This window comes from Labrus mixtus, chromosome 1, assembly GCF_963584025.1.
Source record: "Labrus mixtus chromosome 1, fLabMix1.1, whole genome shotgun sequence".
NCBI lineage: Eukaryota > Metazoa > Chordata > Actinopteri > Labriformes > Labridae > Labrus > Labrus mixtus.
The window spans coordinates 15,855,944-15,883,712 of NC_083612.1; the positions used below are offsets into that span (position 1 = coordinate 15,855,944).

Consider the following 27,769-nt stretch of genomic DNA (forward strand, 5'->3'; position numbering starts at 1 on the left):
AGTGTTGGACTGTGAACAGGACCAGATGAGGCAGAAGGGGGCGGGGCCTTACTATAATCAAGGTACGCCGAGTGTTTTTGTTTTTGTGAAGACAAAGAACGTTATGAATCACTTGCTCTACATCTGTCGTTAACTACAGCTTTTAGCATCCTCAGCTAACGTGCTCCCACTTCGAGAGAACGATACTGAATGTTTCAAAGATGTATCCTTAACTTTTGGCCACTTCTATAATTAAGCTTCACTATTTCAGCTATTTTTTTCATGAATGTTTACTATTTCCACCATCCATTCATCTAACTATTTCAACAATGAATGGATTATTTTTAAGCTAACCCTTTAAGCTATTTATACATCACTTCAGCTAATTACATTACCTTAGAAATTGACAAACAATTGAAATAGTAAGTCAAAGGAAGTATAATATTTTATTTCAACTGGTAATTAATGACTTTAGCTCAACAATTAAGCCATCACTGTTAGTTAACTTGTTTTAAGAGTTAACCATTACTTTGTTTTAGCTAAGGCTTTCAATCATTTTCTTCACTAAGATCGCAATTTCAACTATTCATCCATGTTTTTTTCAATTATATTTCTTTAAGCTACCACTGACTATTAGACATTACATTATTTATTTTTGGGCTTTCTGTGCCTTTAAAGGAGAGACAGGACAGTGGATAGAGTCGGAAATCAGGGAGAGAGAGAGTGGGGAATGACATGCGGGAAAGGAGCCACAGGTGGGACTCGACCCAGGGCCGCCCGCTTGGAGGAAACACAGCCTCCACACATTGGGCGCGCGCACTAACCACTGCGCCACCAGCGCCCCTAGACATTACAATATTCAACTCACACTTTTATCAGACTTTGGATTAAACCTGGGGAAGATTCAAGATTCATGTAGGAACATCAACTTATTTCAAGAAGTTGCTAGAAAGTCTGCTAGAAACTACTTTTCTAACTGCTTTAACTTTTCTGTGATTTATAAATGTAAGCAAAATTTTTGAACCGTTAATTCATGACTTTGATGTATATGTTTTTAACATCTCTTTTTGATACCTGGTTTAACTGCACATGAATATGTAAGCTGTGACATCAGGTTGTTAAAGCTGACTAGGTATGTGGATACTACAGAAGCCACAATGGACATGCATCCATTTGTTTTATTTACTCAATTTAAATGTGATAAGGAGCACTTTGAGTCCAAGACAAATTTCCCCAAGGGGACAATAACGTGTATCGTATCGTATTTCCAGTTGTTTTCTCATCTGGACTTATTTATTTTGTATCCCAAGAGTTGCAAAAGCACAAAACAAATACAGAAATAACTTACTAACTTAGCTCATTAAAGTGGGTAACGGCAGCACAGCATTTGTCATATCTAGGTAATGAGATAAATGAATCAATTTTAATGGGAAAACCAGCTTTCTTAACCCCAGGTATCTCCCAAGAAGAATAAGTCAAGATCTTGAGGAAAAAACTGGAAATACGATACGATACACGTTATTGTCCCCTTGGGGAAATTTGTCTTTGTGCTCCTGGTTATGACAGGAAAATGGAGTAAAAAAAGTGTATGGGTGCATGTCCACTTAGGTCTTCTGTAGGATACTTTTATTGCATAACAACTATTCATTTTTTCTGTTTAAATTAGATTTTCTTCCCACGTACCCCTGGCAGCAGCACAGGTACCCTCAAGTAAAGAAACATTCCCTTCTTTGTGGGACTCATTGCTTTACATGTCTGACCTCTGACAGGGAGACGGGCACCACCAGGTAGTTTCCTCCTTTCAGAGCCAGGTGGCCCTTGTGGAACAGATCCAGGGTGAGCTGCAGGTAGAGGATGGAGCCGTGGCTGCGTGTGGAAAGGTGGCTACTGAACTTGCTGAGGAGCAGCTGATCGGGAGCTGAGCCTGTTGGTGTGGTGACGTTGGTGGCGACCTGGGTACTGCTGCTGACCCGGTGATGGATGTAGTCACTGAGGTCAGCTCCCAGATCACTGCTGTCTGGAAGGATGTCCAGAGAGATGCCGGAGAAGGGAAGGGGGGTGGTGATTTCCTGCAGGAGAAGAAAGAAAGATAAGTATAAGTTACTTATTGAGAAAAACACCCGTTACACAAAGGCACAGACTCAATATTCAAAGAATGGTAGGTAGTGTTTCTCTGGTGCATTCGCTAAGGACAAATAAAACGCTACAAAATCAGGACCCATTCCTTAGATGCTGTTGCCTCTGACTCATTTAGAGCCATGGGATACAGTACAGTAAATAGTGTGACAATGACTCAAGCTCAAACATTGCTCACAGGCATCTCTCAGAGTCACATTTCATCTCCACTCTCACCATCCTCGACTGCTTAACACCGGCCAAAACCAGCTATGACTGATGAAAAAAATGATCCATGTTAATGCAGCCCAGTTCCTCATTAACCGAGACTGACATTTAGGTTCGACAACATGCAGTTGACATTTGGTCTCCTCTTAATAGTTTCTTGAATATCCTTGTTGCTATACCAGAGTAAGCACACTCTGAAATGGCTGGTTTAAAATGGAAAGGGTGACTAATGATCCAATCAGAAAGCTCGGGTACTCAGAGGGTTCAATTATAGCTGTACTCTTCATCTTTAAATATCGGTATTTAATGCTCGCTGACTTCTAATTTATCACGAAGAAAATGACCCCAAATGTGTTTTGTGTATTCCCAAACACTTATCAAGTTATGTAACCGGCTGGCTGCCTGTCAAGCTCCAGACTCCCAGCAGTGTCCCAGTAGTATTACCATCCATTCAGGGCGTAATCCATGCGGCATTTGGAGGCTTGGCGTTGGACAGATGCATCCGCTGTTTGTTGGGATTACCAACCAGATTGAGAAAATACATCAGACTAGAGAGAGCCAAGCTGCCAAATGCAATAATGTCTATAGCATGGCTGTGAAAGTACAGCCTTAATCTACAGTGTGTTTGCAGAGGGCAAAGCTAAAACCAAAGAGAGATGGTTATGTCCTTGTGATGTATATATGTATATACATGTAATATGAGACATGATAAAACTTATAGAGTTGATTAACCTATAACACAAGGTCAATATTTCTTACCTCTTTTGCTATTTCTGCCCATACTCCAAAATTTTACGACTGCTTATCTAGTTTTGAGGCTCAAGATCAACTTCACTGACCCCAAGGGGACTTTATTTTTTGCAGCCAGGTGAAAACACTTAACATATAGAAATCACAAGGACAAAGACTCAAACACTAGAAACAACCTAAAAGCATTAAACACATAAATACTCCAGTCCATCAAGTTAAAACAGGAAATCAAGTATATATAAAGACGTCCATAAAACAATTAATTTGAACTAACATAACACCTGTCATCAGGGTCATGAGTTCATTAGTTTGATGGCCTGAGTAATAAAATAATTCTACGTAAAGACGTTGCTGTGTTTTCATGCATTGTTAGCCTGTTGTCAATGACAACAGTTACTTATAGAGTAACTATAAGTGATCTGAACTTCACATCGCCGCACATCTGAACTTGCAAGGGGCACATTGGCACATAGCGAATATTATGAACTAAAAGAGCAGTTTCAGTTATTTTGTTTCATTATTGTGAGAAAAAAGTGCTAAAAAAGAACAATAAACTAAATGTGATACGGTAAAACACTCAATGATGACCAAAGACCAAAGCTACAACAAACAGAGATAAAGACAAAACCAGACAAAAACACTCAAACTAAATAAAAATAGATAAACTTAATAAATTAGAATATATAAAACTTTGAGTGAGTAATCCAGAGGAGGTACCTACTGTTTGTATGAAAGAATACATTTAATAAAAATAAGCTGTATTTCATGCAGTTTTAGTTTGAATTGAATGGATAATTAACAGTTAAATCTTGTATTGGTCTTCAGCACATCAAGGGGCTAATATCACTTTATAGACAGGGAACCATTCTGTATAGCTAGGTAAACATTCACACACAGTTATATGCTGATTATCTGCCTAAGTATGTTTTTGATTGTAGTCTGTTTTGACAAATATTTGCTGCTTTACTTGGTATATTATGTGAAAAAATCCCAGTCACCTTCATGCTTTTTTTGGGCTGGAGGTTTAGATACCACTAGTTTTATGTAAGTGGTATGTAAGTATTGACATCTTACTCACCACCAGGCCTGTCCTGACTGTGACCACCAGCTTGAGCCAGATTGGAAACTTGGAGATGATCTTCGTAATGAAAGTGGCGATGGTGTCCCCGTAGTCTGGTTTGTGAAATTCTGCCTCATTAAGACTGTCAACCAGTATGATGTAGTCTTCATCAGGTAGCCTACGCTCTGAATACACATAAAGCAAACGACAGAGAGAAGAAGAGGAGGATACATTACAAGACCAGATTGATCAGATTAGCCTTGAGAGCACATAATAAGGAACAAGATGGTATGATAGAGTCATAAAAAGCTTTTTTTATTGGTTAAAATTGGGTTCATGTTTGTTTCGCGAGACGTGCATTCTGAGAAGAGCCCCAACTGGTCAAGTTGATTACACTGTGCTGAAAGAGGCCAGAGGCCATAGTTGTTTATTAGCTTATAACAGGACATATCCATCATGTTTCACATATTCTAAACTGTCAATGCAGCCCTGCCGGCCTGGGAGGACTCATACACTCAGGCACAAGGGCTCTCCATTTTTTTCTAACCTGCCTAATAGTGATGGAGTAGACAAAACACTTCTCTACTCAGACAGTGGAGTGCCTGGCCATAATAACACATCAATCTAGGCGACTGACTGTATCATGAGAAACTAAGCTGACTAATTCGCAACATTCACAACCTCTCTGGAGTATGTTGTGACCTTGAAATCCTGTGGGCTGCAGCTGATTCACCAGGGCAAAAATAACACTCATCATTTCCCTACGTAAATGACCTAACATCTGCTTCACACGCTACACTCTACAAATCAGTGACCTTAACTCGGAAACATCATCTACGGGGCCATCATGAAGTCATTAATGGGCTATTTCACACAGGAGATGGTGGACGGCTCCCTGATTGCAGGGCGAGGGAAGCAGACAGTTTTTCCCTTTAAAACTGATAGTATTTTAAAATTTAAAAGGTCTTTAAAGTTAAATATCACATTTGTCTTAACGTTGATGTGTGTTGAGAGCTCATTACCCTTTCGCAGGCTGGCTAGGGGCTCTAGGATTCCCTTGCGAAAGGCAGCCAAGGGGTCTTGAACGCAGGATCGAAGGCTGAGTGTGTTTTGCAGGTGAGGCTCTTGTACCAGCAGCTCCCTGTACGGGGTGAGCTGTGGTGCTCTGGCCAACAGGGCGGCGATACTGTGGACAAACTCAGGCACCAGGCAGGTGTAAGTGTTGTCAGCCTGACAGAAGTGATAGGCAACCACCTGCCAGGAGAAAAACAAAGGTTAAAGACTGGGGGGATAAAATACTTTAAAAATGCCATTTGCATCTGTTCATTCCACAAATGTATCTATATCTGTAAAGATGTGTATGGCACAGGTGAGAATAGAAAAGGAAGTTTGAAGGTAGGAAAATATGAGAGAGAATTGTGCTACACCATGATGCACGATTTTTCTTTTTGAAACTTGAGTTGGAAGGACCCCTACATGAACGTTAAATATCTGTGAGAAACAATGAGAAAGACAAATCTACGACCCTCTCTTGGTCATTTTGCATGCACTGATGAAACTACTGGTTTTGTATCTACTATCAAGTCGCCCACGCTGAAATGCAGACTTCAACAATTTATTTGGAGGAAAATGGTGAAAAGTTATCAAGCCTAAAACAACCTTGCAAAATGCCTGAATATTAAATTGAAGCCATTGGGAGTAAACATAACTGCACACATTCAGACACTATTAGAATGTTATCCGTTCACATCACCACATAATGTAAAGAAATATTTGTAAGACTGATATCGCACAATAAGAAAAACCAAGCCCAGTTACCACAAAAAAACAAGATATAAACACGGAAACCTGCAGAAACCACAGCGGTAGATGAGTCATGAGATTCTGCTCATGACATTGAACAATAGACGCTTCACTTGACAAACTACAGAGTTTGCAGAGTGTCTCGAAAACACATTAAGTAAATACAAGTTGGTTTATTCAGGCAGCAAGCCAAAGGGTGAGCAAGAGTCTGAGAAATGAAATATGTCACCGATAGATGTCATATGGCTAATTATTCTTTCAGTTAACATTGACATAAATGACAACTGCCTTCCTGGAAGATCTGTCGTACTTATCTACCAACTCTAAGTGTGTTTTTTTGCAGAGATGTACTCTACTGTTCAGTAGTATTCCCTTTGTAAAGGGCTTTTATAGGTCCCAGCCTTGACCATGTGTGGTCTATCAATTACTTTACTTTTGATCTCATATCCGCACCACCACAAGTAGTCTGACTAGTTCCCATGGAAACTCTTATTGAGGCCAAGTTAGTAAATTTAGAAGCTTGCATGTCATCTATGTGATGCAATCAGCAGCATGTTCTGCATGTGCTAAAGGAGAGAGAGGGAGAGAGAGCGAGAGAGAGAGAGAGCCCTGTGACATTCAAAATCTGTGAGTGCCACTAATGTGCAGCCCCATAGCTCATAAAAAACAACAATATTGGTGTGTGTTTATCTCTTTGAATTGATCCCTTGTCAGCCTTTCAGAAGTCTTGTTACGTTAATAGTACCCTGCAGTTGTGTTTATCATGCTGTATTACGATGCTACACTCACACATTTGAATGGAGAAGTGCAGGAAATCTAAACAAGAAGTTAAATCTCAGGGCACTCCACTGCAAACTGTGAGTCAGCGATCTGTTCAGCAACAGGATAAATAATACGACTCTACACAGGTGTGTTGTGTGTTTATGTGTGTGTACTATAGATGTTTTGTTAGGACCGACAGGGAATTTTAATTTCACAACCCAAGCAGCTTTTGCAACGACGAGAAAGGCCATCAAAGTTTAAAAAACGAAACAAACAAAAAAACGAGTCCCTTTTAGGCTCACTAATAGCTTACTAACATATTATATCTAATGTGTGCAATACTTGCAAAAAGGAAGTTATTTGATCATTCTTTTGTTTTTTTCTAGGAACTGCACCTTCAAGTTACTTCTCTCTTAGGAGAGCATTGAGTTTGGGGTAATAGCTGCAATCAGACCAGTAGAGGAGTCTAGTTTTTTTAACGTCTCTTCCGCATTACTTTAAGATAACTTTTAAAACGTTTTTTTTTCTTCAGATGATTCTGTACAACAGTTCAACTTTTATCAAGTGGTCCAATGGAGTTTTTGGTCTGGTATTCGAGCGAGGGAATCATTAGAGCGCCGAGCTAAGCCTTCATTTAGTGGTCACCTACACCCACTAGAAAAAAAAAAAAAAAAATTCCGAAAATGTCAAGGCAAGAGAGAGCAATTTTGTAATCAAGGATGGAAATACAAATGTTTGTGTTCTGAGCTACCTTGGCAGCCAGGCATCTGACAGCCTCCTTCCTCTGTGCCGTACAATCGCTTGTTCCTGCGACAGCACTCTGGTTGGGCTGAGAGTCGGCTGGCTGTTTGGAGGCAGATTTTCCCTGCTTATCCCCACCTGAACAGAGCGCAGAGCAACAACAACAAACGCAAAGCTGCCATTTACACTCGTTGGATGAAGTCTCCGGTGTGAGCTCAGGAATGTCAGCAGTGAAGTAGTCTATGAAGGAACACAATTAAACTGCTGCTTAATTAGTGCATCTGTAAGCAAGACTGGAAACTAAGCGTTAAGCTACACCACACGGCAGTCAGTGTTTATTTCAATGCCTAAACACCTCGTGTTACACACTCAATATGAAAACATACAGCACAAATATTGTTGAATGGTGCAGCCATGCTGAAAATGAATATGAACTATGTTGCTTCTGAACACTATTTTGTTTTTGCTTTGTCTGCACCACACAACAGGAAAAAGCTGTAATACGGTATTTATTCTATATTTTCAGTTTCTATTCTTCAAACTTATCACAAATTGTACAAAACATAAGCATGCAACAGCATAAACATCCATTTATAGCTGAATATAAAACATCTGGTTGGATGAGAGATTGTTTTCTCTATCTTAAGAAGAGAAAAAAAGAGTTTCTGTGTCACTCATGGTGAGAAAGGGGAAAAAAACAACAATCTCTGTCACCTTACACAACTGCAATCAGCCGAGAAACCTCAGGGGAGAACTTGGAAGAGGAGTGTGTGACCCAGATACCAACCCCTTCCCTAAAAGTGATATTTCTCCCGATATCTTACAAGAATCTGACTTTGCTGGAAAACTCCAGAGGATGTATGAATTCAGCTTCTAGCAGTCCTCTGTGTTTCTTAAGCGAAAGCTTTGACATGCGAACAAACACAAATGACTCTGCTGTGAGTAAAGATAGATAGTCTTACATTTGGGGGAGGAGCTGGGACTGTGAGGGATGCTGGGACCTCCCTGAGGCGTGCGCATGCCATGGCAGCTGAGCGTCACCAGCCGCCAGATGATAGCCGTCTTCCCAGATCCTGCATTACCTACAATGACAGCGCCGCGGCCCTCACAGCTGCTCGTTTTCCTCAGGACCTCTTCCAAGCGTGTGAAGAGCCAATCCCGCCCGACGAAAGGTGTTTCCGCTGTGATGCCGGGGACTTCAAAGAGCAGTGGTTTTAGCATGATGTCGGATTGTTTGAATGGCACCAATCGACCTGTAGAGGATATAAGAAGGGATCAATGTTTACACTCTGAGGAGCTAAATGTGAGCAGCACTTTGAATGAATGAAGCTAAGGGGACAATAAAGTCCATCATATATATAGTATTCTTTGGTGTCGTATGGTATCATATAGTATGGTATGGTATCATATAATTAAGCAGTGATGTTGGAGGTGCATTATGCAATGTTTCGTAAAATCTACATTTAAACACCGACTTCCCCCTAAGTTAAGGCCACAAAATACCTTTGGAGTCATCAATTGTGCGTCCAGCTGTGTTGTGTTTACGAACAGAGCTCCTGTGTCCAGCGGCCCTTTGGGTGTCCAGAAAACCCAAATCCTCCAGGCGAGTGGAGCTGGTTGCTGTAAAAAAAAAAAAGGAAAAGAAGCAACAACAGTGTGTTAGGAATGGATTGAGGGTGTGAGAGAGATGCAGGAAATGTGCAAAGATACACATGCACCACACAAGTGTCAAATTCACTGCTCGAGTCAATTATTGTCTCCATGGAGACGCAGGACACAAACAGTTGTTGCACTCAAAGATAAATGTTCATCGACCTTGAGAAGAAGAGGGAGGAAAGAAAACTCATCTCACAGCTCTGTAATCTCAAACTAACAAGAGTCTGAAATGACCAAATGTTTCATGGCGTCTCACACACCAGGGCACCCAATTCGTGATAATCACTAGAAACACATCGCCAACTGTAATGCATTAATGTGCGTGCAGGATTACACACACAATTCTAATGACCAAACGAGCCACAAAAGAAAAACCAAAATGATAAATACAATGAAGAACATGTCGTACAGAAGGTCAAGAAACAGAAACAAAGAGTTGTTTACTCCCACGTCGGCCTATCTATCCACCCACTCACACTGGAGAGTTTACAGGTCAGCCAAGCTTACTTTCTGCATTTTCAAGACATTTAGAAGAAAAAGATGAGGCTATAGCAAAAAATAAAGACATAACTTATTTTTAATCAGCTGGTTCTTAAATGTAATAAATCAATGAAGTAGTTTGTTTATTAAGATTTATTTTGGGGGCTTCTTTTTATGCCTTTATCATAGTGAGAGGACAGTGGACAGAGTCTGAAATCAGGAGAGAGAGAGAGTGGGGAATGACATGCCATAGGTCAGATTGGAACCCGGGCTGCTCGGATTAGGACTGCAGCCTCTGTACATGGGGCGCACAAACTAACCACTAGACCACTGTCACCCACCAGTATGCAGGAAAACACACTAACAACAAACATAGGGCTTTGTGCAGTGAAATACAATCTATAGACCACGTACAAAATGATTTCATATTTTTGCAAATTTGTATTGTTGTTGACACTGTGTGTGGATCCAACTCTTTTGTTTTGTCAGAGACTTCACTTTCTGCTGGTTTTGTATTTGATTGCACTGCATTATGAAGTGATTGTAACGTTTTGTGGACAAATGATTAGAGACATTTATCTGCATCTTGCAGTGCTACACTCTTACAACAAACAGACTCCAAACGTCTTAATACATAACAAGTGAAGTAAAGAATAGTTTCAACAAAACTACAAAGTGAGAATTTGAGTCAAGGCTAATTAATTGCTCTTCAGTTCATTTGACTTTCATCAAACGTAATGTCTTGTTGTTGCTTTGGCCGTTTTCCTCTTTTTTTTAAATCACTGCCAGGATTTACCTGGGAGACAAAACAGTGACGAAAATAAAATGTTCAAAAATAGAAATGATTTACTCCCCAGAAACCTTACATCAGATCTGAAAGTCTGGGAAAGTTGGATTTTTCTTTACTTATTGTAATTTACAAGGATTTCTCCTCAGATTAAGGCTTGTAGAGTAAACTGTTATTCTTGGATAAATGCTTATCTTGTTTTGTTAGGAATCAAAGTTAAAAACTCTTTTTTAATAAGGTTTTAGTTCTTTGGTTCTCTTTCTCTGTGTTAATGAAGAGGAGTCTCATTCAGGTGGTTCCAGGCAGAGGAGCAGCTAACTAGATTACAGTGACTGCTTCCATAAGTGTTTCTTATTGTTTGGACGTCTGAGGTTGTAATGACACAGGTTTTCTATTTTGTTCGGCTCTTATTGGCATTTTAAGTCTGAAAAGATTCATCTAGATGAATAGAATGGAAACATTAGAACGAGTACCATACACCCAAAAACTTTTCTTTCTTTCTGTGATGAGTCAGAAATTGGTCAATTTCATTCACCCGTTGCTGTAACATAAAAAAAAATCCTTTTTCTAAATCTGAAAATCTGGCATTACTGCTGCCACTAATCCCTTCGGAGTGGGATGAAAAAAAAAGGGTCTGAGTCACGTTGCACTTATCTATAAATCATAGTAAGACGACCAGTCTTGAAGGAGAAATATACAGTAAACAGACGGATGATGAACTGACACAGCCTACCTTTAATCATGCCTTGTCAATGTGCAGACAACGTTAATCTCAGAGCATCTGACTGAGCTTCACAACGTCGCTGAACTGTTATGGGCTTAAAGCTCTAAAGTACGAATTACGGTCAAGCTTAAAGATGCTGGCCTGTAATATCTTTAAGCATTTTTGTTTTGATAAATCACCAAATCAGTCTGCATGCAGATGTTATACTCTCTTAACCTACTACACAGGTTTACTAAAATATATACTGGAATATTATTCACTCTTTTTCAGAAAAAAGACACACTGAATTTCCTTTGGCAAATGATAAGGGTTCATAGAGTTCAACCATTCCTCCAGCGCTTGATCAGATCAGATTCTGACACATGTAGAATCCCAGCATGTGTCCATCACCCTACAGCAGCAGCAGAGTGAGAGTGAGAGTGTGGGGGGAAAGCTACTGAGGCAATGTAATAATTTACAGGGCCACAAAGAGATCATGCAACCTTCTCTGTGGATCACCCAGTGGGCAATGAGTGTGTCTCTGATGCAAGACAAATCAATCACAGCATGAACATCCCAATTAGGCTCAAAGAGAATAGATTCAGGACCAGCGAATAATAAAGTCTGGAACAGTGAGCACAAGAAACCCCTTTCAACAGGTAGAAGAGGGCCTTCAGGGCCGGGGGGGGACAAGGGATGAAATTTCAGTGATTGTCAAGCAAGAGCTGAAGTGGAGGATTGACGATTGAAAGAACACCACAGTGAGAGAATGAAGAACAGTCTGCAGCGAAAACAGTGTGAAGGAGGTGTGGAGTGGGATGAGAAGAACTGCTGGCTAAAGACAGCCAGGCCAAATGGATGAGTGGCTCAAGTAGACAGTGGTAGAGTCAAAAAACATGTTTTTTCCCCAGGGGGGTGTTTTACACAGGGACACTTGGACAGCTCACCCCTCAACTCCTGGCAAACCAACCTACCCCACATTCAATTTCACATTATTGTGCCCTGCTGTGTACATATACTGACTGCTGATGCTTCATTTCTTTAAAAGTCAAAGATGGACTTGACCAAGGCGGCGACAACCACGATAACATCTGCCCCCAAACCCTTTAGATTCCACACAACCCCTCTCACATAATCTAGATTATGATTTCTACCTTAAATGACTTTAACAGAAAACAAATATTGCTCATTACCAGAAAGTTACCGTAATTAGAAGATCGAGAGCACTGTAAGGTCTCTCCATATGCTATAGCTAACATCAGGCTAGCTTAGCTCTGCACAAAGGCAAAAAAACTGCCAAAAAACAAACAAGTCCGACTCTTTCCGAGGGGACCAAGAACAGCTTAACTAGCTCCCTTGTATAAATTATACTGTTTGTGTAGTCCGCGCCAAAAACCAGAGTGTAAAGAGAAACAAGTTGTGGTTTCAAGGTTGAGTTCTACATCAGTCATTGCCAAATTATAGTCAAACAACCCCAGTAGAAAGCTAACCTGCTGCTCTTACACGAAAACATTCAACAAACTGATAAAAAAAAATACATTACGTGTTCGTTTAAAAGCTTTAAATGTGCTTGTGAGCAGTCTGTGTAGGTTCTCAGTCGTCCAGGTCACGGTAATTCGAAGCTCGATCCAAAGGAAACTGGACTTGGTTGAAGATCTTGAAGCTCTTGATCTTGAAGATCTTCAACCAATCCCAGTCACCTTTGGATCAAGCTTCTAAGTGCTTGTAAGCAGATTATGTTACCTTTGGACAGAGCCAGGCTAACTATTTCCCCCATGTTTCCAGTCTTTATTCCTTATGCTAAGCTCACTGTCTGCTGGCGTTTCATTTAAGACTTATAAAGATCTTCTCATTCTGTATCCTAAAAGGGTACAAGTGTATATTTCAAAAGGTACAGTATGTACCTCTTTTGAACTCAATCTACAGATGGTCCCTGCACTGCGGAAAAAACATTTGCGACATAACATAATCCAAAAACGGGACGCTCTAGTGCCCTTACAGTGGCAGTGACCTTTCACATAATGAGACCTTTAACAGGCTGCTACGGCAGCATTCTTAGGACCCCTAGTGAACCCCTCACAGATTTACATATCAGAAAAACACACTGAGCGCAATGACAACCGTTATCAACACATCCAATGTTGATGCCGCTCTACACTTCTTCAGTGTCTGAATTGTTCTCAAAGAGAGAGAAAACTCCTTCTTCTGACAGCTACCATACAGTACAAAGCTTCCTGCAAAAAATGGCCTCTGTCTCGGCCCACTAGAGAGGCATTAACGCAGGAAACCTGACTTTACAAACTGTCTAGAAGAGCCTCTTTTGTATTCCTACATCATACAATGTATAAGATTGCCTTTGTGTAAACATGTACGGTGCATCTTTTTATTCTCGGTTCTACTTAGACAATATAACAACTTTACCATCTGGGAATAATTAGGTGTATTTTTAGCTCTAGTCTTTTAATGTTTCTGATAATACGTATACATACAGTCCCATCGCTCTCTCTAATGTTGCATGATTGTGGAGTCCAATTCTTGTGGCTACATACTGCGTGGCCCGCCTCATCTTTATTCTGAATTTCATCAAGAGTGCCTAAATGAAAGCACCAGCTGACAGAAGAAACTGGCAGGCGTTACTGTGAATCCACTCCTTAGGGAATCTTTCCCTTTGCTTCAACCACAAATGAACTGACATCTAAGGGAAGAAAAAGAGCGTTGTGCACTAGCAAAGATCGTGACTGGAAAAGGGAGGGCGGGAGGGAGGGAGGGGGTATTTTTATGACAACTGGAGGCCTCCCAGGACATTTAACTGGTACTGCTCACTGTGTGGATACAGCTTTGGTGGTAAGTAGAGCACCAACACACGGTGCAATGAAGTTTATTTTTGCCTCACATAGAGATCTTATATATTATCCCGTCTCTGCGTCGGATGATCAGAGGAGGTAACAATCAATTCAATCAGTTTGTCATTCAGTCAATATTCTAGTCTATTTAAAACACACAAGTCACATCTGTCACATTCATACTCTCATTAACGCACTTCATATACAAAATAATGGAAGCTTAGCAACACTCTCACTAGCTAAATAATTAGCACATTGTGTCTTGTTTCATTTTTAATGGTACAAAAAAAAGGAATTGTAAAAAGCAACACGCTGTGATTCTTTGGGGGTTTTGTATGGTTATACTTCCTGGCAGAGAGCAGTGACTTCCTGCATGTCTGACAACCTGGAGGTGACGATAAAACTCCAGGAGTAATAAGGAGTTCATTAGTGAGCTTTAGAGGAGCCGGTACGCCGATTTGTCATCCTTTAGAAGGAGCCGGGCTTGCTGACTCCCCGTGTTTCAAGTTCTTATGCTAAGGATAGTTAGTAAAATAGCCAGCTATGAGGGTTGTATCCATCCTTCATCAAACTCTAATCAACAAGCATATTACTCAATGTTAAGTTGTTCCTAAAGAAACATACTGGACATTACAGGAAGGCACCATTAATGAGATAGTGTTTCCCTACAGCATCTGCACGCTTGAATGCAATTAATCCTAATAAGTGAACCATCTTCTTTTACTCTTACTTTGTTTTTGACAAAGATGTAAAGGACACTGACAAGATCCCGTCTCAAACAGTCAAACTTTTACTTAGGTAGTAAACTGACCGCACAATTCCCAGGCCTTTACTGAACAAGGGGTCCATCTGTATGAGACAGGACACAAGATTCACTGGCTGCACAGAGTACTAAGACATTCTCTAGAGGTGGATCAAAAATGTTAAAATTATTACATTATCAATCAGTAAACATCACAGTCATTTCTGCGACATGGCAATTAGTTGTTCATTTGCAGGGGATAAATGAAATCATTTTGCATATATATATCGCCTCTACTGGTAGCTAATCAAATAAGTGCTGCATGTAATTATTGCACAGCAGTTAGCAAAAAAAGAATAAAGCAGTTAATTGATTAAGCTAACTACTTAATAGAATTGAATGACGAGTGTTGCTGCATCAGGGTTAAATACAGAGAGGGGGACCTGACGGCGACGTCACGACTGCCAGCCACTCAGGGCTGGCGTAGTGGTATAGAGCTTCTGTGAATATATGCGATGGGTGTATCCCATAGTGAGACATAGAAACAAATACTATGAAAGAGAATAACGTTGCATTACACGGTACTTCATGACAAATATTTGGTACAGTAGATGGTCAAGTCTATTTCTCCATTATGGAACGTGATAGTCGTTGTAACCAGTGTCTATAATGTAAAATGTAAACATTTTTAATATCGCCTGATTAAAGAATCTTCACCAGTAACTGGGGGCATAAGTCTATGTCTTCAATCCAACTATCTGTTTCTTTTGTCCCAGTCAGCAGCAGACACCGAGTTGCAATCTCAGAAATGCTACACTAGATGAAGGAACACACAAATTGGTCTCCAGATTCATATATAGCCTCGGAATAACAGGTGAACACAAAAGGTGTACATACCTGCCACAGAATTTGGTCGGGGCATCACAAGGGAGGAGGTGCTGTGTATATGGTGCTGTGGGAGGGGTCTTTTCGGAGCTGGGGGAGTCCTGGGCTCCATGATGTCAGTCCTAGGTAAGGCCTCATTTTGTTTGGCGGTCAGAGTGTCCCTTGTTAGCCCGGGGTGGCGGTCTTTGCTTGCATGTTCCACCATGCCGTCCAAGCCTTCATCCTTGGTCTGGACCTCACAGGAGGCACTGCGCTCCTCATTCTCAGAGGAACTAGTGATGGTTGCTGAGGTGCACAAAGAAAATATGGGTGACATAGGCAGCCAAGAGCTGAAAACTAAATCATACTTCTAAAGGAGACCATATGGTAGGCAACTGCTCACTTGCATTTTCTCATCAATTGAAATTAATCCAAAATAATTATTGCCTTCAACTTAAAAAAAAAAATGACTTAATGAGCTATAAAATACAACAAGCTGTTTTTCCAGCCAAACACACCAAACTCATCAATCAACCAGCTTTACTGTATTTGATGTGCTCTTTGCCCTTTTGTATTTAACTATAAATACAATCTCTATTTAGAGAGAAAAAAGTGTCCTATTTTAAGAGAATCAGACCCATAAGCAACAAAGACAGCAGTGTCCCAGTTTTGACAGGAGGGAGCTGAAGCCTCAAGGCTCAAGTGGCACAGGCGACACAGAGAAACTAGCTGTGGGGTAATGGTACACAAGGACTTACAACTAATTGATGTTGCATCCAACTTTCTATCAAGATGTATCACTATAGAGACATCAGTCATATTTGGGATTTCTGATAAGGCAGCCGATTCCATACAGAATTAAATAGGCAGTTTAGTTTCTTTTTTCTAGTGATGCATGGCTAGGCTTTTGTTTTGGACATGCTTCACCTAGCAGAAAAAACTAATCTGAAACCCTACGATGTGGATTTAAATCATTTTGTAACATGCCCAGGATTTCCAGCAGATACAAAGCAGCAACTCTCACCTATGATTCCACTGTCTTTGCTCTCCAGGGTGGAGGTCGGGCTATGAGAAGGAAGCCCAGGGCTGTTCCCGGTGATGAATCCAGGAGCAGAACCAGGGGCGGGGCTGGGCACAGGGTGGGAGAGCGTTCCACTGGGGCTGGTGTTGGAGCTGCAGTGCGGTGAAGGTAAAGGTAAGGGCTGGTACAGAGGCTGGCCCCCTGCACTGTGGCTCAGGGTGGAAGAGGGGCTCTCTGAGCAGGGGGAGGCGGTGCTGCAGGTCAGAGTGGAGCTTGGACTCCCCCCCTGAGCGGAGGAATCACACTGAGGAAGAGAGAGCAGAAACATACATTGATACATAATACCAAGGAGGTTAAAGGGACATATAGTCATGATATGAAGTGAGACATTTTGTCTACTGCATGTAATATTTCTTGTTATTTCTGTTTTGAACAGTAGTTAATTCAGAAAAATAATTAGTACACCAGTGTGCATGATAACGTTTGCCTTTGTCATGTGACTGAGTGTGTTTGTGTGTGCACACAGATAGGAAATGAAAGGATAATTCTAGTGATTTTCATGCTGGCTCTCATTTTCCCCCATTTTTCATAATAACTGCTCGCTGTGTTTGAAACTCGCTGCAGACATCATCTATGGTTCAACGTAACCAATATAAACACATTTTTCTGTTTGTCACCGGGCAATGACAACAATTCAATGTGAACTTTAATCAAAGGCAGTTTAAATATGGACAACCCAATCAACCCAGTATTAGAAAGTCTGAATTACACACCTACCAAAATATATTATATATTAAATATATTATGTCCGATGTGTCCTTGGGCAAGACACTTAACTCCGCATTGCTCCCGCTGCTTGTGTTGTACTTACTCTCTGATGTACGTCGCTTTGGATAAAAGCGTCTGCTAAGTGAATTGTAACACTGTAACATTGTAAGTTCTCAGTATCTGATATTTGGTAAAAGTACCACTGCAGTTCATGTTACTGCATTAGAATTTGTGCTTCAGTTCCTTTTGCATAGCAACAGCGAGGAATGCTCTACAGCAAAGCAAAAATACAAACGGATTCTGAGCACAATAAGTCATCATGGGTGGAGGAGAGTACAAAGAGAGCCAGTCAGATGGAAAAAAAAGAAGATGATTTTCAAACAGCCTTCACAGCTCTATCTGAGTAGTACCTTCTATTTGAAATGGAAATGAGTCTATAAAATCATTTTTTCAAAAATAAAGAAAATACTAACATTACATAATGTAGAATAATGAGTACATCCACACAATATATATTTGAACCTTTAGTACCACTGCAATAAGTATTTTTATTATAGAGCTTATTATGTCATATTTTAGTTTGAACTGTAAAAAGGGCTTCCTAGTGTTCTGTGATGTTGAAGTTTATGGTTATCTTGTGATATTCTGTATTAGTTTCTTCTTAGTTATATGTTATACCAATATTAATGTAAGTGTTTAAACTTGTCTCCTAAATATGATTTATTTTCACTGATCTTTAAAAATATTTGAGCTCACTGTCAAAATTGCTGTCGTCGGCACTTATTTAAAAAAGCAGCAGTAAAGGATCTGTGTGAAATGTTCGGAGGAGATTAAACCTTTTAACAGAATATTGATTAATATGTGGAGATGTTCTTCGAGGAAAACAAGGCAACCGTTTACTTTTATTCTTATCCTTGTAGTTTTGTTCACGTGCCTCTCAGGTCTCCTCATTACTGATGCAACGTTTCTGCAAGGCAGATAGATACTGTAGGCAGACCAGGCAGCAGAGTTGAAGCAGCTCACTGTTATTCCCTTTATACCAGAGCCTCATCTATCTTAGCCAGGACAACCCACATTCCTCATATGAGCCGCGCTATCGCTGCGAAACTGAGTGAATCTGGAGCTCAGGTGGTGGAATGAGGCTGAGAAAATGGGCCAAGGCTGAGCAACACAACGACATAGAGATGGAGAGACATAAGCACATCCAATAACTGTAATACAGATAGTGTAAGCTTAGATAGAGTTTAAAAAAACACAGGACTGGAGAAGCACAAATAATGATGCTTCAAGATATTGACCCATTTTTCCAAACAGGATTTGAGTGCATTTATCAAACAGCGTATGAAATGCATACTTTCATTTCACATAACGACATTGTAATAAAACTATCAACTAATCCTAATGTCTAAATGCTTTTAGAACAAATTAAGTTTATGGTGTCACTGTTTGGCGTAAAAGAAGAAGGTTGAAGGTTGTAAACCATCCATCACATTTTTATAAGACAGCAAAGGGCCAGTAAATCAATACGCTGCCCTACCTTCTTTTCCCTCCTGTCCTCCATAGGAGAGCTAGCAGTGCCAGGCGTTGCTTCTCCCAATAAGAAGCATAGTCTGGTCATCAGTTCCTGGGTAGAAAGGGAGGAGCCCGAATGGGGCTCCACGTGGAGGTCTGTAAGACACACACAATCAGGATACATGCATTAACAAGCAAATGGAAACCCGGACGGCCAGATGAGACCGTCGTCAAACTGATGCTCTCGTTTCGGCTCAGACCGCTCGTGACGTTCCCACCCAGCAAGCAGCGAGCGGACTGCAGGAAATGTGTGCATCCACAGGTCAGCACAGCCCCAGCTGCCCTGATTACGGATGCACAGACTGTGGCTTTCCAGTCCCTGGTTGAGGCAGCAGCAAGAGGTTGTGTGAGGTTGTGAGTTTGCCTGCGCACACGCCTGCCAGGTGCTCTCGGTTAAAGACGGGCTGTGAATTTCAATGAGCTTCGTGTCAACTGTGGAACAGTGTGAAGGAGTGCCTCAGCTCTGCCTACGTTGTTTCTCCTGGAGAGATTGGCTGACACTGGCCATGTGCTGCATTCATTTATCACTCTTTAAGGCTCCCTGATGCTTTGACCCCCGACCCCAGCTCCTCTAAAGGTCCATGCACATATCTGCAGAGTAAGGCTTCTAACAGCTCTTACATCTCAGCGCAAATACATTCCTCTGTTCTCACACCTTACCTATGTACAGCTATCAGCTGAGGAACATGAATAATGAGTAGGCATATCAACAAGATGACAGCACATCATGGATAGCAGGAACAGCTCACCCCTCCTCACAAACATCTTTGCGTTTAGATATCACATTCATCTAGCACTCCCTCCACAGATTTTTTTTTTTTCTGTCTTGCTGGCTCACGCTCTCTTTTTTGAAAGAAACCGCATCACTTCATGTTGCATTTAACCCAAGTGTATTCAAACGTGAGCTTTGAGGGGATCAAGGTCCACTTTGAGAGGGAAGCTCGGTAATAATTGTTCCATAAAGCGCTCCAGCTCTAGCCTTTAATAACTCTTTTCACTTCAGATTGAAAAAAAAAGAATGTGAAGAGTCGGTGGGTAGACGGGGTGGATGTGTATTTGCAAGAGGGGGAGGAGAGAAAACTTTGCATTTAGTAGGCAGAGCACTGCGATCCAATCTGGAGTAACATGAGGACATACTGAATGTCCAGTACTATTCATCAAACCACCTAGCAGTTGCTATTGGAAACGGGAAGCTGAGAGGTGCCTGGCAACCAGGATTGAAGAAGCCTCATAAAAATCTGTTAAGCCTAAGGGTAGCCCTTTGGTCAAAAACACAAGGAAAGCTGTTGGAGATGTAAGTATTCACACCATGTTTCCTTTAATTAATCCAACCTGAACTGTGGGAACAACACACAGACAAATCAGGGGAAAGACTCAGGACAAACTGTGATAACACAAAGCCTCTTTCAATGACACACTGAGGATAACACAGACATCACTATCGCTATACGGATACCTGAAAGACAAAAACTTAATGCAAAGCTTCTTTCAGATGTTATTAAAACACAACCACACGCTCACTTTTCCCTGTATCTCATCAGTCATTCTCCCCCTCACCTCTACCACATTCATTCTAATTCAGCCCGCCTGATCAATACCTGGAAAAACAGACATGATGCTCAACACACGCCCACACGCTCCCGTTCTCACCTCTGTGGTCTGCCTTGCCACGGCACGAGGCAAAGACAAGAGGTTCTCTCGCATTGGAAGAGCCATCCACATACTCCGGCTTCCTTACCCGTCCTTCGGCCACAGCAGAGAGGGAGAAGGGAGAGGGAGGGGGAGAGCAGGCAGGGTGGGAGGGATTGAGGGTGGAGATAAGGAGGGATATGAAAGAAAGTGAGAGAGAGCGAGAGAGAGAGAGAGAGAGAGAGAGAGAGAGAGAGAGAGAGTGAGATTAAGCCTCCCCAGATGAGATCTCTGGTGCAGAATTTGAATTGTGTCCCCTGAGTATAAAGCAGTATGTTCAGAGTGCGAGTTATGCATGCAAACAGAACAATATTCACTGTACCGTGGGCGTTTATCTATAATATATTAACACTGCTAATGTCTGTGTGTATGTGTGTGTGTGTGTGTTTGTGTGAGATGGCAGGGACAGCGGTGCACTCATATTGATGCATGTGGGTGTGTCTCAATTTATGCAACAACATCTGAGGCTTCTTGCGAGCGCAGAATCTTTAGTACAGGATATCATTGACAAGGATGAAATGTTTGAGAACACTGATTCTGCACTCAAGGTTATTTGATGTTTGAATCCTGCTTGTGGGTGGCTCAGAAAAAAACTCTGTGCAGTCTGACATACAGCTGGATGTGTGCTTTTTGCACAACCACCAAATGTAAGAATGCCTTGATAGCATATATTTTGGGATACTTGGTGTAGTTTTATTTTATGGTTCGGTGTAGTCAGGGGAAACAAGGCAGCGCTGCATGCAATGAAATGTAACAGCATCGTTTTCTGAATGGCTCTTCCTGTTGCAGGACACTGCCACCTAGTGCTTTTCCAAGTTGAAGACCCCCACCTAGCAATCATAAAGTGGTGGTTGCTAAACAACCTTCAACTATAAGATTTAACTTGACTGGAAATGTCCCAGATCATTTTCATGTTTTACATTATTGAACAACTTATTTCCCATTAATAACCATACAACACACATACTGTATTAGCTGAGTTACAAAACATGTTTAAACACGGATTATTCTGCTTTAACTTAATGAATAAGGAACTTAAGAAAGCTGTTAATTTTATTGTGATTTCACTTGAATATTAAACAATCATTTTGCAGTGATTTAGGTAGATTTGATATATTTTCACTTTCATCTACTGATTGGGGAAAAGTTATTCTCTACTCTTTAATCAAAGTTAAAGCATAGCCTACTATTATTATCTTCTGAAATTGCAACTCATTTTTGATTATATAGTCATTATCCAACCTACACAACTGTGACGTGTAAATCTGAAACTTCAAGTGTACACACGGTTTAGTTTATCTCTCAGGGCTGCCTGTGTGCATGAGAATTATCTTGATCAAGCAGCATTGAAGGCCTGCGCTTGTGAAATGAAACATTTTGCTCCTGAGCATGATGCGTTTTTTTTTTTTTTTTAAAACCACAGATAGGTTCACGGCAATGCCAAATACTTTTACAGTAAAGTGGGAGATATCTTTTGTCCAGCTGGTAAAGCATTTTAATGGAAGATGTAAACGTGTGTAGAGATTGCAGATGTCATTTTTAACAAGGGGAAATGAAAAACGACTAAATCTTTGGTCACACACTGTGTATCTAACAGTTGACTATAGGGTTTGACAGGGGAAAGAAGAGATGGAGAAATGCCATGCATTAATCAAACAAGTGTCCCAATTCAAAGCTATATGTGTAACTTAAAGACATATGGCACACTTGCATGACTGCGCCAACAACCAACATTACATGAGATTCTTCTTTTTAGCCCAGATGGTGCAAAAAAACTATTTTTTCAGAAGATTATAAGTTGTCTTTAAGCATGATATTATTAGATATTTGATTAAATTAATATAGATCCAAACTCTAAAAACGATCTCATAATCGACCTCCTTAATTGGGGTTCCTTTGCCTTAAGTAATCTTGTTCAATCATTTACTCTGACAATCTGTCTCATGGTTCTGGGCCCAGGGGGCACAGTCTGTATGCTCTTTTATTTGCTGTCACATGCATGGAACAGCTGAACGCACAGAAGCTCTCTCTGCTAATCAACCCAAACCCATGAAAGCTTTCTGCTGTTTCTGCCTCTATTCCCTCGTGCACAGCGTCTTGTCATGTTCAGGCCTTCAGACTGAGAGACCACGAGGCTTAGTTTTAATCACTACTTTAAATAAACCCACCTGTGAACCTGATGCATGACTGTGAGGGAACTACGTCAGCTGGGCGTGGAAGAAGAGGGGAGGAAGGTAAAGAAATGGACACCCCCTTGGTCAGTCTCTTCCTGTTTGCTGGGCTTTGGGTGTAACCGCCGTCTCTGTCATGGAAGTGAGTGGCATGCCCGGCTCCCTCTCTTTGCAAGGTGCCACCTGCACGGAAAAGGTGGTGTACAAAGAAAGAAGAGTGCAGATGTAAAGGGTTAGAGAAGCATAGTTTAGAAAGCTTTGGCATAGTTGTAGTAGGGTGAGTTGATTGAACAGAAGTTTGGCAGAATTAACATATCGCAGGGAGAGCATAATGAAATATGTCTCACAGAAGGCTGCGATGGAGTGAACATATCTTGTCTTGGAGGCATATTGCCTAGTGAGGTAATGGAAAGTTGGCAATACCAGAACATCTATTCAAAGTAATGGGATTGCACTCAGTAAAGAGGCTATACACTTAATAATAATTCATTCTAATATTTAAATCATTTTAATGTCCTCTCTTATAGCACTCATTAAGCCTTATCCTGTGTATTCAAAAAAGGATTATGCATTAGAAGTCATTAAGCCAGGTGATTACAGAGGCCTTATTGCTACAGATATTGGTTAAACCAGATTGTAATTCTCCTTGTGGTATAATTCAGCCATTCACTTTTAACTATCATAAATGAGTTTGCTGTTATCACCATGAGCAAAACAACCACTCAGAGGTCCACTACATATATTACAGTTCACACCATGAGCAGTTGAATAATCCCTGAAAGTGTTCGCAGATCAGTGCCTTGAAACGTTTCATCATGAGCTTCTGTGAAGAAGTGATATCTCCCTTAGATGATCAGAGCCATTCATGTACTGTAAACATACTATATCATTTTAATGAGACTGACACACTTCTCTATCTTTCTCTCTGTTCTTCCTATACCCAGAGCAGCAAATGATTAAATATTAATGTGCAACATGGTTGCTCTAATACTGAGCTCTACTTATGTTCATCTATCTTCACTGTGCAGTCTGAAATAGCCATGGTAATTGCAGAAAAAAAATAACGTAGAACATCTTAGTTTTGTTTCAACAGCCCACATGATGAAGTTGCTCAGTAGACTTTACAGTTAAAATGTCAGTAATAATCCAAAAAACACATTTAGTTGATTTACAGCATAGAGGAATGTATCTCAAGTCTGCAGGATCATCTCATTCAGTTGGGGCCGACTCATAAATTCTGGTGCAATTCAGTATGTTTTTAGTAGGTCAGGATGTTTTGCCTAACCTACTCTAACTTCTCCTGACACACTTTAAATGCAAGCAGTGGGACACTGTGTGAAGGACAGAACACACTGATGAATTAGGCTAATTGAAATGGCTCTACTTAAATCACCCAAGAGAAGAGAACCTGAATATCGCTGTCAAAATGCAATAGATGTAGTTTATAGTGTGTATAACACATGATATATGACAAGATAAATATTGGTTTGGGGTCAATAAAGTACATCTTTCTATCTAATTTTATTCATGATATCAGGGATCCCAAAAAGGAAAATGTATATGCTTTCAAACTGTAAAAAATATATATAATCAAGGTAAGCCCATGGGTAAAGACAAAAGGTGACACATTGGTTTAAAACTGAGCATAAATGCCACAGTTTTGTATGCGCAGGTACTTTCAGTATTTTTATCCTTACCTTGATGTCTTTGTTTCTTTTTTTCTCCTCGTTTTCCTCCTCCGTCTCTCTTGTTTCCAAACACTGCTCTGAACATGCTGTAGCTGCGCTGTTGCTTCACTGTTTACTGCCTGTGGAAGAATTAACGAAACATTCCTTTAAATAACAAACACATTATTTCAGGCAACATTGCCCTCACAGTTGTTCTTAATTCAACAGCTAGGGAGCCAGCTTTATTTGGTGGTATCTGGAGAAAGTAATTACTAGGCTATTCAGTCTTTTAAAGTAATTTCTTCACATTTACCAACTATTTAATTCACATTAATGAAACCACACAAAGAGATTAAGTCATGCTCCAACTAATCTTGCAATTTACCTGTTCTTACGTCTTCGTTGATGCCTGCATGTCTGCGCATAAATCCACAGGAATCTGGGAGAGCATTTCAACTCGCGGAGTCCAATGAACAAGTGCTGCAGCTCCTCCGTCACGGACACGCGCTTCAAGCACGTGCGTGTTTGCCTTACAGCGCAGGCTTCCATTGATAATTCAATGTTTTGATTCATCTCGTCTTCATCTTGTTATTTTAACTTAAACTATAAGTGTTTTATTATTTCATCATCAATTTCTAACTGCTGTAACTCCAAACCATTCCAATAAAAATAATGATTATGATTTCAATAAATGCATAGGCTAATAGCCTACAATGAAAGTAACATGTAGCCTACTAATGAAACAGTGTTGATTTCTGTACTTAGCCTAACATTAGATTTAATAGATAGATCTTTACAAAGAAATGTCCCCCAATGGGGGATCAATAAAGTTTGTCTTTATCTTTATTGTCATTGCATGTAAATACAACGAAACTCGGTTGAAGCAATCCTGTTTGCAGCATATAAAAGATCAAATATGTACACATAAGCCAGCACACAAACACAATCCACGCACATCTCACCCATACCCACATACACATTCATACCTGTAAACATTTGTAAAAAGAATTTAATAAACTCTATAAATTAAAATATAGGGAGTTAAAACTTAATTGATTGCACTCTACTTAAATTGTAGATGAAATTGTAATGAAATAGCCTAATTGTCATTAAAAGTATAAATGATACTGTAATAGGCTCTTGCTCTCTGTATCATGTCAAGCAGGCTTATAATTTTTCTTTAGGCTAACTTGTGTAAAAGATGCTATAGGATGAGAATTGCATGCACCTCGCCAGAGAAAAAAACTACGGCAGATGCAATTTCCCCTACATAGCCCTCTGTGAAGTTCCTATACATACTTTAAAGTCAAACACTGTTAGCAGCTCATATTTAAGCAGGCCAATGAAAACGCATCTTCTCTCGAGTCTATCGAACAATGAGAACAAACGACTTTATCAAGCTTCAGATGCTTTGTCATCACAGGTCTTGCCCAAGAAATATGACTTATTCCGTTTTAAAGCTGTACTGCGAGGTGCATGCAGTTCTTGGTATAACACCGGGTTAAAGGGAATGTGAGAAAGTAAGCAGTTTTTTTTTTTAATGGGAACTTAATTCATGTGATAATCACCCAGTAACGTTATCCAGTTAAATTTGTAAATGGGCCATTCTACCGAATTAGTTCAAAGTCAGGTTCAAGTTTTATTTCCAAATTATTTTCCCTATATATATTGTTCCCTATCTGAAGTACACATAGGCTATCTAGTAAAAGAACAGTCAAATTTGATATTGTATTTTTAGACTGTTTTGGAATGTAGCCTATTTCCTCTCCCCAAATTTGTCACTACCGAAACATAGTATTAAACTATGATACAAACAATATTATGTTAACCTGTTAGTATTATGTTTACTTCCCTTATGTAAAGATAATTTTTTACAAGTTTTTATTGAAGGTTTTCACAATAAAATCAATAAAAATGATTTTTTTTAACAAATTTTAAATTTCAATTTTTAAAAATTTTCAAAATCTATGTGCAATCTTTCTTTCTAAAATGTAAAATGCTGATCAGATTGAGTTCAGAGTTAATGATTAATGAGATGGAACATACAGTTAACCAATCAGTATTATAACATTTTAGTTGATAACTCAATAACCTATATATATATTTTTTTTTTAAAACACCCAGTGTTTCGGTAGTGATCAGTATTTTCTTTATAGTGTTTTATCATATTCCCTCAACCTTATTGCTTAATTCTAACTCATAACATGCCTGATGTTGGGAATATTACAAGCATGTATGTTTAGTGGTCAATAAAATAATTTATTTTTGAAGAAAAATGTTCATCCATGACCATATAGTACAAATATTACTTATCAATTGCTTATTTGCTGTAAATAGATGATTGAAATGATGATACTCATAGAAACTCACTGATTCTAAGACTTTGGAACACATTTATTTCAAAATGATGAGATTTAACTACTAACCAGTCCATTTTGTCACTACCGAAATGATAATGTCACTACCGAACTTGACCATATGATTCGGTAGTGACAATTCTACCTAATTTTGAGCATTATTAAAGAATGCTAGCAAGCACATGGCTAGCAAACACATCTTTGAAGAGGTGTACACCCATAGAAACATAATAATTTGCATAAAACCCTAAAAAGTTTACATAATTGAAGAGAATGTGTGTTCGGTACTGACAATTTTTAAAGTTACACACTGATTTTCAGACTTTGGAGCACATTTATTTAAAAACTATGGGATTTAGCTGCTTATCATGCAGCCTTGGGGGACAGGGATGCAATGTCACTTCCTGGTAAAAAAAAATCAGGGGTGTGGCTTAAATCTAGACTCAGCCAAGCCACTAAAACTCGTGTGTTTCGGTAGTGACATGAAAACAAGAGACATGAATTTTTGAGCATAGTTTTTTAATTTAAAAATTAAACCCACAATAAATCTAAGTCTTTCAACCTTTGTTTAAACTTAATCATAAATATATTTTAAATTACACAGTTGAAACAAATCTAAAAAAATGTTACATAAATGTAGGGGTCAGGATCGGGGACAGCTACTTATTTTTTTTATTTATTAAGCTTATCACTATCTCATTTAATACTGAATACTTAATTGTTTTGTTAAACCTATTTTTTTTGTAATGGGGCTGCACTTTGAAGAGGCTCCAGCTGCAGCATTTCATTCTTGAGGAAAACGAGCAGTGTCCAGCTGTGGCCACCAGAGGGCGACAAAGTAACATAAAGTTTTCTATTCGACCACAGGGCGGCGGCATCGAGCAAAAGCTGCAACCTATATAATCACTGAGCTACAAGTAAGTCCTTCCTTTCACTGCTCACTCTCTGTGTGAAGCAGTACGATGGCTGTTCATCTTCAGTGTAACAGCTTCAGATGTTCATCCATGTATG

The 27,769-nt window shown here is 39.9% G+C and overlaps 1 protein-coding gene across 1 annotated transcript in view; it reads right to left on the bottom strand.

Moving 5' to 3' along the window:
• LOC132972497 (protein TANC1-like) overlaps positions 1–23,014 on the bottom strand; it is a 35,088-nt gene extending 12,074 nt beyond the window's left edge. The window contains exons 1-11 of the mRNA XM_061035390.1: positions 22,732–23,014; positions 20,525–20,617; positions 18,840–18,970; positions 16,538–16,838; positions 15,547–15,819; positions 8,942–9,058; positions 8,401–8,691; positions 7,449–7,576; positions 5,155–5,386; positions 4,151–4,317; positions 1,740–2,048 (exon numbers count right to left, since the gene is read on the bottom strand). Coding sequence (XP_060891373.1) covers positions 1,740–2,048; positions 4,151–4,317; positions 5,155–5,386; positions 7,449–7,576; positions 8,401–8,691; positions 8,942–9,058; positions 15,547–15,819; positions 16,538–16,838; positions 18,840–18,970; positions 20,525–20,617; positions 22,732–22,999 — 2,310 coding nt within the window. The 5' untranslated portion in view covers positions 23,000–23,014. The remainder of the gene's footprint in view (positions 1–1,739; positions 2,049–4,150; positions 4,318–5,154; positions 5,387–7,448; positions 7,577–8,400; positions 8,692–8,941; positions 9,059–15,546; positions 15,820–16,537; positions 16,839–18,839; positions 18,971–20,524; positions 20,618–22,731) is intronic.
• Positions 23,015–27,769: the final 4,755 nt, after the last annotated feature.